General features: G+C 35.3%; 2 protein-coding genes across 2 annotated transcripts; both read right to left on the reverse strand.

The window, feature by feature from the left end:
- Window positions 1-1,107: 1,107 nt before the first annotated feature.
- On the reverse strand, window positions 1,108-1,485 carry LOC112014105 (uncharacterized). The gene has a single exon (XM_024046483.2). It carries the CDS (start codon window positions 1,483-1,485, stop codon window positions 1,108-1,110), a length of 378 nt encoding a protein of 125 aa, XP_023902251.2.
- Window positions 1,486-5,573: 4,088 nt separating this feature from the next.
- Window positions 5,574-9,958, reverse strand: LOC112028706 (protein XAP5 CIRCADIAN TIMEKEEPER). The gene is made up of 10 exons (XM_065776808.1): window positions 9,675-9,958; window positions 8,716-8,781; window positions 8,196-8,260; window positions 7,955-8,067; window positions 6,964-7,042; window positions 6,787-6,863; window positions 6,638-6,699; window positions 6,347-6,478; window positions 6,186-6,239; window positions 5,574-5,675 (listed from the first exon to the last, which is right to left on the reverse strand). The coding sequence occupies exons 1-10, from the start codon at window positions 9,843-9,845 to the stop codon at window positions 5,622-5,624; spliced, it is 873 nt and encodes a 290-aa protein (XP_065632880.1). The 5' UTR covers window positions 9,846-9,958; the 3' UTR covers window positions 5,574-5,621.
- Window positions 9,959-12,079: the final 2,121 nt, after the last annotated feature.

The raw sequence follows: 12,079 nt of genomic DNA on the forward strand, positions 1-12,079 counted from the left end.
TCATTTAACAGCCCCAAAACCCTTTGATAAATTAATTGCTACAAAGACCACAAAAAAATAGCGTCTAGCCCAGGTTCAATTCAATAACAAATTTCCAAATCTAAATACAAAAAAAATCTATAACAAATTCCCAAATTAGCTAGGGGGGGGGGGGGGGGAACCAATCCTTTGCAGTAATAATTTGAACTCCGTCTCTATGGGTGATTATACGAACTAGAGTAGCGACAACAAAGTCGAAGCTAGCGGAAAAGAGATTGTGAGACAAGAGCAGATGCATGTCATCATTGAATTCCGCCTCTACGCCGCAGAAGCGGGATTCCTTGTCCCTTGACCTTTCACCTAGCAGCACTTTCTTTGGGTTTGCTGAGATCTCTCTATTTTTCATTTTGATATTTCTCAGTTCTCACTCTCTCCCCTTTGATGAAGTAATAGTTTAGAGGATGTGAATTAGAGTTGTGTTGAAACTTGAAAGAAGACAAAATATGAAAAGTGTGCGAAGGAAAATAGAGATAAGGGAGAAATAAAGAAGACAAAAGGTGAACAAGTTGTAGCTGAGAAAAAAAGGGGGAAAAAAAAAGGTTTTGTGTTGGTTATACGTGTGGTGTGGGGCGCGGGCGGAACAATATATATATATATTATATATATATATATTTTTTTAAGTAAGCTTATGAAAAAAAAAATTATGTTAGAGAAATGCTATCTTTAAAAATTTGTACAACAAATTTTAGTTAATAATATTTTTACTACAAATTTTAGTTAACAATAAATTATTATTGTTATTATTATATTAGTATTATTAATAAGTAAGTTTTTTTTTTTTTTTTAAGTAAGTATTATTAAGTAGTTGGTTTAAGTATGAAATAAACTCCCTTGTATATACATTGTTCTTTTTGGTAATTTACAACTCAAACCGTTGCTTTTATAAGTGCTAGCCAAACACTCAGTTTTTTCAAAAAACACTTTTTAACAGTTTTTATCAAATTCTTAGTTTTTTTAAAAAGTTTAGTTTCATACCACTCTTTTTGAAATGTCTACTTTTTAAAAAAGCTGAACCAAAATAAATCTTAAGTATTTTCTTTTTTTTGGTAAACAACGCATGGATTAATATTAAGAAATAATAAGTCTGTTACAAAAAGCAGTTCCGACTTTCTCTCTAGCCAGTAAATCAACCACCACATCCGGTGGGTTATACAAAAGATGAACATCAAAATCATGGTTAAGATCTGCTCCCATGTGAGCAAGACAGTCAGCACAACCATTAGCTTCTCTAAACACATGAGTTACTATGTGGTTAGGGAAAGTCTTTATTAGGTTCCTGCAGTCAGATAAGAGAGGTTCAAGCATTAGATTAGCAACAGAGGGATTAGAGATAAGGTGTACAATAAAATCAGCGTCTATTTCAATGCAAATATTATTAATCCCCAGCTGCTTGGCCACAATAAGACCATCCTTCAAAGCCCACAGTTCAGCAACAGTGCTTGACATGTTTCCAAGTTTGCGCATAAAGCCAGCCACTCATTCACCATCATTGCTTCTCAGAATGCCGCCCCCACTTGCCTTCATCAGGTTACCAAACACAGACCCATCTGTATTGAGCTTTGTCCATCTCGGAGGGGGTTTAAGCCATCTCACTTGGATTTGGGTTCGCCTTGGTTTGTTCGGGCCATTGGGAACAATGGCATAGAACTCCATTCCTTTCTTCACACAGCAAGCACTAGTGCCCACCTCAATTTTTCCGGTTTGAAAAATAGCCTTGTTCCTATGCAGCCATAGCGTCCAAACCACTTGTGGAAATAGAATTTTCCAAGGCATACGGGGTCTTGGGTACATGCTATTAATCCCACAGTTAATTTTCAGCCAAGCATCCAGATTCGGCCTAAAGAACTCTAGGTTACCTTCTTCAATTCCCAAGTCTTTCCACACAGATTTTGCCACCCTATAGTCTCTAAGAGTATGAAGGATGGATTCGGGACTTTCTCCACACAACTCACACATTGGGTCAAGAAAAAACCCTCTTGATCCAAGCACTTCCTTTGTAGGAATACTGTGATGAGTGCACAACCAAAGAAAGAACTTTATTCTACGAGTAGTACTAGCTCTCCACACCCAATTATGAGGGCTAGTTTCAAGGTTCAAGATGTTAATCCCTTTAACGATGAGGTAGGCAGATTTAAGGGAAAAAGAACCATCCTTAGAGTAAGCCCATATTAGGATGTTCTCTTGGTTCGGGTCAGCAGCAACAGGTATGCCTCTGATTTCTTGTACAATCCTGTGGGGAAGATTAAAAGAGATACTATCCATATTAGCTAAAAAACTCTTGACCAACAGCCTATTCTCCATTTCAGTCAAAGGTCCTTCAATTTGATTTCTGAGCGGTCCTGATGGGAGCCAAAAGTTATTCCAAAGACAAGCTTTATCCCCATTAGCAATGGACCATTTTAGCCCCTTGTTAAAAACAATACCTCCAGCCTTACATGCTCTCCAAATGCAAGAGGCGAGCTGATTTCTTGTTTCACCCCTAAGGTGTGTCAAAGTAAGATATTTGTTTGTGAGCATTTGAGCCCAAGGCATGTCTGGGCTAGATGTAATTCTCCAACATAGCTTAGCCAAAATGGCTGAGTTTCTAGCTTTCATCTCAAAAATTCCAAGATCCCCTATATCAACTGGATTAGTAACCTTGTTCTAGCCAACTAGATGAAGCTTTTTCTTTTCTGCCGTCGATCCCCAACGAAAGTCCCTAGTCAGTTTGTTAACATCCTCACATACCTTAGCCGGAAGCTTGTAGCACTGCATATTATATTGAGGTATTGAGGATATAGCTGCCTTAATGAGTACCAACCTTCCTGCTGGTGAAAGGCACTTTGATTTCCAGCCAGCCAACTTGGCTTGAACTCTCACCACTACAAAGTGGAATTCATTTCATTTCCTCCCCTTATGAATGATAGGGAACCCAAGATATTTCCCAAGGTTGTGAGTTTCGCCAATGCCTATCCGATTCACTATCTCCCTTCTTTTCTCCGTTGCAACATTAGGCGAGAAGAGAATTTTTGATTTAGCTTTGCTGATTTTTAGACCTGTGAGTTGGAAAAATTCATCTAGTACATCAACTATAGCCTCAATATTGCTCTCATCAATTTTGGCAAAGAGTAAGAGGTCATCAACAAAGAAAGTATGTGAGAAGCCCGGTCCACTACGAGAAGCCTTAACCCTTTTCCAACTTCCCTTTTCACACTTCAGATTGATGAGGGTGTTTAAAAATTCCATACACAAAATGAATATGTATGGAGAGATTAGGTCTTCTTGCCTCAAGCCCCGTGAAGGGAAGATCTCCCCAATTTGACTCCCATTGAAGAGTAATGAAGTCGAAGTAGAGGAAATGCAGCTAAGGATTAACTCCACAGTATCAGTATGGAACCCCAAGCTCATTAACATACTTCTCACAAAACTCCATTCCAATCTATCATACTCTTTCTCTAAGTCAATTTTTAAAATCAGAAATCCTGCCTTCCCTTTCTTTCTTTCAATGGTGTAAACCAGCTCTTGGGCTATGATCACATTATTTGTGCCTCGTCTTCCAGATATGAATGATGTTTGGGAGGGGGAATCCAGTGTCGGCATAAGGTGCTTCAACCTGTTCATAAGGATTTTAGTCACAATTTTGTAGATTGTGTTGCAAATACTTATTGGCCTATAGTGGTTTATGGATTCAGGACCAAGTTGTTTGGGAATGAGGGCAATCAGTGTCTTGTTGAGATGCTCAGGGATTTTCTTTGTTCTAAAATTTTTTTTAACTTCAACTCTCACTGACTCACCCACAACCATCCAAAACCTCTGGAAAAATCCAGCATGAAGACCATCCGGCCCTGGAGTTTTAAACGCTTTCATATTTTTTAAGGCAAAAAAAACTTCAGCATCTGTAGGTTTAGCAGCCAGGTTCTGTGCTTCTGATTCCGACAGACAGTTTCCCCATATAGGAATTTGGCTGGGAGCCTTGTGACACATAACCTGCTCAGTCCTATATAGCCTTTCAAAACCATTGGTGAAGATATCTTTCACTCTCTCAGTGTTCTCTTCCCAAGTACCATCGTCTTTCATAATCTGGGTAATACGATTGTTGCTTCTCCAAATGGGGGTGGAAAGGTGAAAGAAGGTAATGTTTCTTTCACCTTGAATTAGCCAGTCAGTCCTGGCCTTGATACCCCAGAGCTCTTCTTCAAGTGCCATAATTTTTTCCAGCTCCTCCGACAGCCAGGAGTGCAAGTTAATCAATCTTTGGCTTGGGTTGCTAGCCATGGCCTTTTCCACCCCAGTTAGTCTTGCCACTAAATTCTTCTTCTTCCAAAATATGTTCCCAAATTCCTCCTTATTCCATAATTTAGCTTTTCGAGTAAAGGTGCTAATTTCCTCTTTGACGTTATTCTGGTTTCCATCCCACGCATCTCTTACAATAGGAGGAAAGCCATCATGGCAGAGTCATATCGGTTGAAAGTAGAAAGGCCTTTCCCCTAAGCCACTAGGAGGATTATCCAAGGATAAAAGTAACGGGCAGTGATCAGAGTTGATTTGTGCAAGATGTTTGTATTTCAATTCTTTCTCCAAAAAAAAAAAAGTATTTCAATTGTGCAACATTAGATATAACTAATAAATTAAGTTTGTTTTTTCTTCTTAAAGTATCTTTTTATTTTGAATAATTAGCTATTGTTGATGCATTTATTTATCTATCTATACTATATGTAAGAGGATTCCTCTATTTGAATTGAACTTTTATATGGTTCAAAAATACCCTCATTAGTGAAGGATAACTTTTTTTAGAAATAGAGTCGTAAATGTTAAGTAATAAATTTCATTTTGAATTAAAAAAAAAAAACTCCTAAAATTTAGGATTTTTTTTTTCACGTTCATCTTTTTATTCCCTAAAAGTTAGCATTTTTTTTATTCCTTTTCTATCGAAATAAAAGTAAAACACCCTAAATTTAAAAATAAAAAATAAAAATAAAAGAACTCCTAAAATTTAGCCTTCTATCCTCTCACGTTCATCTTATTTTTCCTTATCTCTAAAGTTTAACATTTTTATTTATTTGAAAAATAAAAAAATATATTTTTAAATTATAATAAATGTAAATTATTAATTTTTATAAAAAAATAAAAAAAATAAAAGAGACTTTGAGCACAAGCAATGCACGTACTTAGAGGCTAGTCAAAAGTTGAAAAATGTATCTAGAAGAGCATTTTAAAAGTTGTACATAGCAGCCAATCCAAATGCATTTAGAGCATAATTAGCAGTTCAACAAATGCTAGTTTTAGCAAAAATGTTATCTAACCAACCAAAAATCAGCCCACATCAGCCTCAACAAACTTTCGAAATTTTTTAACAATTAACAGTACCCTTAATACTATTATTGAGATACAGTTTATTAGCAATGCTAAAAAAAAATATTTTCTTATTTGTTCTTTCTGAATTCTGATATACACACTCTCTCTCTCTCTCTCTCTCTCTCTAACTTCTTTGTTCTCTCTCTCACTGCAACCAAGATTGGAACAAAAGAACAATTTCACCATTACTAGCGACAAATCAANAGAGAGAGAGAGAGAGAGAGAGAGAGAGAGAGCTGAAGAGTTGTTTAAAAAAGCCCACAGCCGCTTGTTTTAGTTATAGAGCCCAATTTCTTGGTCATCTGCAAATGAATAAAGTTTTGACATAACAAAACCCGACTGGCAACTAAAAATCCACCATCCTACAAAATCTTCTCATTTATCAGTCATATACTGCTGCATAAAGCTTCATTTTCCTTAAATTTTAGAAAACAAGAATGTAAGACTTCCAAAAGCACACAACACCATAACTTTTCACTTGTTAGGTTGTCATGAAAGTGTAAATCTAATACAAACCAAGTGTTGCAAGCTGAAACCCCCTATAAAACCCAAAATAAGGCATAAGGAAGTAAAATTATATTTGCAAGATACTCAAACAGAAAACAGAATACTCATCTCTTATTTTTCTCCTCGGTTAATTTAGTTACTAGTTGAAACATGGGTAAAAAAACCAGCAAGATAGCATGTGCAAACACAAGCCCCCCCCCCCAAACAAAAAAAAAAAAAAAACCAACTTTTAATTCCAAAAACCAAAAAAGGAAATAAGAACACACAACCAATTAAAAAGAGGAGTAAATTTGAAAAATTGATACCGGTCCACTTTTGCCCCTAGCCTTGTTCACGATTAGCTCATAGAAACTATGCTGCTGCGATTACAAAATCATGGAAACAAGAGGAATCGAATTAGTTAGTACATGTTCAGCAGCAGAATATCACAAACATAACTAAATTCTTGTTTTCAATAGTATCTTACATGGGGAATGATAAGATCTTCTTTCACATAAAGCAAATTCTCCACTGAGGTTGTCCTAATTTCTCGAAACTCAGGTGCAAGTTGCTGCTGTACAGCCCGAAGGAACTCTCCTATGGTATCCCCCTTCCGTACCTAAATGATTAGAAAACGGGCCAGGAAGAAGAATATTATGATCTCTCTCTCATTTCTTTTTTTCTTTAGGGTACACTAACATCAATCACCAAAAAAATTTGAGAAAAAGAAAACTACAAGCAGTATTAATAATATGCAGTTCAGGTAACCGCTACTCACCTGAAGCACCCGCCTATGCCCAGCTCCATCCCAGTAGCTGTAAGTAATTTGAAGAGGCTCATCTGAAATACACAAAAAGCTTGATTCAGTAGGAACTTAGTTTTCATGCATTCATGTTAATTTAATCAGGTATCAGAACACATAATTACTTCGAATCTGCTCCTGCTCAAGAAACCACTGTCTCTGCAGCCTTTCACGTTCAGCTTGTTCCTCTGCCTCCCTCTCACTGAAAGCGTATCCTCATCACCTCTAAGATCACACGTTAGTACCAAAACTACAAAGGGAGAGAGAGAGCCAGGGGGAAGGAGGAAAGAGAGATACCACACCTGTCAGGCAGAAAGCTAGTCTCCACTGTTGGATCTTTACCATATTTGCCATGTCGAAATTTCTTTGATTGTGAAGTTTCTGCAAAAATAATCAAAGTAAAATTATAGGAAATAAAGAAAACCAGAAATAAAATTCCTAACGCTTGGCATCCATCCAAGTTCTAATTTTCAAAAGGAAAATACATTCAAACATCTCTTAGATATAACTTCAGTATTGAAGGATCTGAATTCAAATTGAAAGTCAACAACGTTCATGACAACAATCAAGAGTTTAAAAATAGAAAACTTTTTACATGCTTATTCAGAATTTCTAGATATTTTGTGTTCCCCAGGATATAAACTCTAACAGATTTGATGCATACGCTTCATCAAGGAACAATTCACTGCTGAGTGATCACATGCAGATTCAGACTTGACCATGGATCAGTGGTTCACTAGATCTCTTTTCAACAAATGAAACAATGTGAATAGGCAACAAGTAAACCATCTAAATAACTAGCGATTTTCTTGATTTTGTTAAATAAGGTAGGCCCCTCTCCATCAACCTTATTCAACAAGTGAATTCCTCATGAATCCTATGAAATGGAATATAAATCAATGAGCACCTGAACTTGCTATGAAGAAAGACTACTAGCACCCAAACTTCAACATGGTCAAATAGAAAAGAAGTACTCTGCTTCAGTAAACTATGCAATTTTCAAAAATATTTGATTTTTTTTATAGGTAATTTTTAAAAATATTTAATTAAGAACCAACCAGGGAATATAAAGCAGCACAACTTCACAAATCACAAGAATGATAATCAAGAGTTAAGCATCAGAATCAAAAGGGATAGGGGGGAAACTATTGGAAGCTAGCTAAATTCTACAAAGCACTTGATTACTATAATATAGTGGCATAAAGATAATAAGTAAAATTTTATAATTATGGGTAGCAATATCTCGTAATCAAAGAACAATAATACTTCAGTTTTAAAGTCAGCGAATATTACCATTCTCATCCTCCTCCTCTTCACTACCATTCTCGATGTCATCAGTAAACGATAACCGAGAATTCCCCTTTATCTTCCTCTGTTTACGCTTTTTTAATTGAAGCTCCTCCTCCCTGTAACAATAAGGAACACCACCAAAAAACTAAATCTCACACAACACACAAACACAAAAGGGCCCTAGTAAATAATACACAAAAACTTTCACAAATTTAACACAAAAGCCATAAAGATTCAAACTCACTCTTGCTGCTGCTTCTGAAGCTTCTCCTTCTCTTCCTCTTCAATTTTGGTCCGAATATTAATTCTCTACAATAAAAGTACACATCTCCTCAATCGCATTCATCAACATAAACAAAAACTACTGTTGTGTGTATCACAACGATTAGGATCCTATAGAGTTGTTAGAGTAACTCCAATATGATTTTCCTAAAATCCTATCCATCTATTTAGAAATCAGTAGATTAAATTTTGCCACATCATCAACATTTAAACAATTGTTTACTATCATCATTTTGGTATCTATTTAGACTATTGATGATGTGGCAAACTTCAATCCACTCATTTCAAAATGGATGGGCAAATTTTAAGAACTGCATGACTAAAGGATCTTAATTTGCATATCACAATACCGCCAATGAGCTCTAGCACAAATGGCACCTCCTCCACTTGTACAAGCAAGTTGGAGAATGAGGTCATGGGTTCAAAACCCATCAACTGCATGTGTAATTACCATTTATATATAAATATATATATCACAATACCTTCTCAACATACTCCTCTCTTGTAACCAAACCCACGGTTTCCTTCTTAAATGCGGTTTCAAGAATCTGATACACCCATTCAAAAGAAAAAAAGACATTAGCTTACAATAACCCCAAAAAAAAAAAAAAAAAACAAAAACAAAAACAAAAACAAAAATCAAAATCAAAGTCAAAAGAACAATTTTGTTAGAATAATGATTAAATCATTAAATTCATCATTTTCTAACAACTTAAAGTTTTGGTATAAGTGATAATATATCATAGTATCAAAACATGTGGTCTAAGTTCAAATGTTGTCTTCACCCTACCTTAAAGGTGGTCTGGTTTCAAACCTTGTCTACAATCTACCTTAAAGATCCCACATGTTGGGTTTTAGGGGAGTGAGTTTAACTTAAGTGATAATTTTATCATAGGAAGCACAGACACTTAAAAATCCCTGACGGGTCAGACACAACAAGACACATTCTGCAATAGCGTCCTCGTTACATTAAGGGTGTGTGAACAGACTATTTCACACTTCAAGCTCCAAGTTTTCAGAATGTTGTTCGAGTGGATATTGGCTTTGGGAACATGTCATTTCTAGCCATGTCATTCATTGAGTATACTCCCCGTGTACACGATCGTTTCGTTCAACAAAAATTACTACTTATAAAAAATAAAATTCGAAAACTTGAAATAAATTTAGCCATATTGTTGAATCCCTAGTGTCCTAATTTTTCAAAAACTGTGGTTTCACAGTGTCCCGTGTCGTGTCCATGATTATATGAATTTAAGAACACGAGGTCCTAAATTCGAACCCTAAATTTACAAGCACAAGCTTCAAATAATCATATAATCATGTCAAAATTTTCAATTTATAATTGCATTTGAAGTAAAAATTGTATATGGCACAGCAAATAGAAACCCTAGAAAAGTGAAAATTGGGGAAACTGAGAAACCCTAAATGAAAAGAGACGGACCTCGGCACGACTTTTGCCGAACTGGAGGAGACCCGGCTGGCCTTTGGAGGAGGCGGACTTGTCTTTGAGCTCTTGGATTTTGCGGCGCTCCGCTTCTCTCTGCTTCTCGAGCTTTCGGATCCTCACGGCGTCTTGGGCCGTGCCCACGTACCCGTCTCCCATACCCGACATCCTTTTCCCTCTTTCTGAGCTTTTTCGCTTTTCTGACTCTTAAAAAAAAACCTCTGTTTTCGCTTCTGTGTTGAGAAAATTGAGAGCGAATGAGAACCGCCTCGGTGTTTAGCATATATATATATATATATATATAGGGGATGGTGTGGGCTGATAAAGTACAGCATATTATTTTGGATTTTTTTTAGTTACGATTTATTTTCTTGATTTTCTTGAGATTTTTTTTTTTAATTTAATAATTGGAAAAACAATGATTGAACCATGATTCCATGAATATTATGAATTATGAATATATTATTTTGCAAAATTTTTGTGTACAAATACAATATCACTTACGTAAGAGAGCGAAATCCACATTCAAATGAGAGGGATGTTACAATTTTTGTTTTTGTTTTATTTTTAAAAAATTAGAGATATCATAAATGTTACATCCAACACTTACACATAATACCACATATATATTTTAACCTTTTGGTCGATTGAAAACATGATTAATAAAAAAATTATAAAAATAGTAGATGGATAATTAAACACAAAATTGGGTACTTTTTACTCAATAATATTTGTGGGGCCCGTGGGCCTGATAGTCTCAGCCCATCNAAGTGGGGGAAAGTCTATTTTCCCAATCCACGCCGAGGACCACCTTATCATCGGCCTGACAAAGGTGATTTTGGAGAGAGACTAACCCCAAAGTAAACTGTCACTCTCGCATTTAATGCACTCAACTAACCCCCCTGACCGCATTAATAGAGAGGTAACCCCTTGGCAGGATAACGTTGATCAGAGTGAACCACTTGAGTACCGATAAGGCCTCTGATGGGACGGGCGGCCAGAAGAAAGGCAAATAGATGATCAACAAATGGAAGAAGGAGATAGGAAGATGAAAACTATAAAAGAAAAGCTAGTAAAGTAAAAGAAGGGGGGGAGAAAAAAGGAGAGAACAAAAAGGTCTCCTCGGCCACAGGCCGAGGAGTATCCCCCCCATTTGTAAAGAAACTTAGTTTTTTATAAGGAAAGTTCATGCATGGTGATCGACGGCCAGCGCCTAAACCTTCAACCCACTCTCTATAAATTTATTATTTGGGCTTATTGGGCTGAAAACCCATCACTCAGGGTCAATCCAAATTGAGTCCCTACAATATATATATATATATAGTTTTTTTTTTTTTTTTTTTACAAGTGAGGGCTTTCTTTTATTTGGGGGCTGTAGGCAATTGCCTCAATTGCATCACTTATTAAGCCGGCCCTGTCAACGGTTTGTAAAAATATTTTAGATAAGTTTGTTGGCGTAACATTATTCTAAAAAAGAATCAATTATTCTTTCTCAAAAAGAAAAGAAAAGAATCAAAAAGAAAAGAAAAGAATCAATTATGTTGTTAAGGGGGAAAATGTAATTTTATAGAATAAAATTGCTAAAATTAGTGTACACATATATACCATTAATATATATATATATATATATTTTTTTTTTAAAATTGTGGGTAGTCAATGTATGCCTCGATCCTTGATTGTTGTAGGCATCAGGTTAGTATGTCCTTTCCCCTCCATCTCTCTAAAACTATACCCTATGCATTGCGAAGAGCTTTTTCAATCTCTCTAAAACAATACCCCATGTATTACCAAGAGTTTTGTAGTTTAATTAGTAATCTCTCCGTGCATTTCTTTTACAATTTTCCATTTTGAATAAATTTATATTTTTGTACCATTTATTTCTCTTAAAGGCCATTACCTTTTTCTTTTGCACAAACACCTAATTTACTTCATTTAGAACTATAACCTTTGTAAAATAACCTTCATTTAACTTTGGTCTGCATATAAGGTTATATTTAATTGCATCTTGGATAGCTTTTTGTTAATTTTACACTACTAAATAGCTTTGGATTAATATTTTAAAAATCCTATTATCGAATGTGACATTACCATGCATTATATAAATTCATATTTTGTGCACAATTTTAAAATATAAAAAGCTTAAAATTTAAATTGTTTTTTTTTTTTTTATAAGATAGTTTTTGATCTTTGATAATCTTTATACTTTACAAGAATGATGGATAGAAAAAGAGAATATAATTAAATAGTGGGTTTATAAAAACCAATTTCAATATAGAAAATTATTAAATTTTTTAACATAGACCAAAGTCATGTCGCATGAAACATGCATACATACATACACACACACGCACACACACACATATATATATATATATATATATATATATATATATATATATATG

The sequence above is a fragment of the Quercus suber genome, unplaced genomic scaffold (genome assembly GCF_002906115.3).
Source record: "Quercus suber isolate HL8 unplaced genomic scaffold, Cork oak 2.0 scaffold_142, whole genome shotgun sequence".
Classification (NCBI taxonomy): domain Eukaryota; kingdom Viridiplantae; phylum Streptophyta; class Magnoliopsida; order Fagales; family Fagaceae; genus Quercus; species Quercus suber.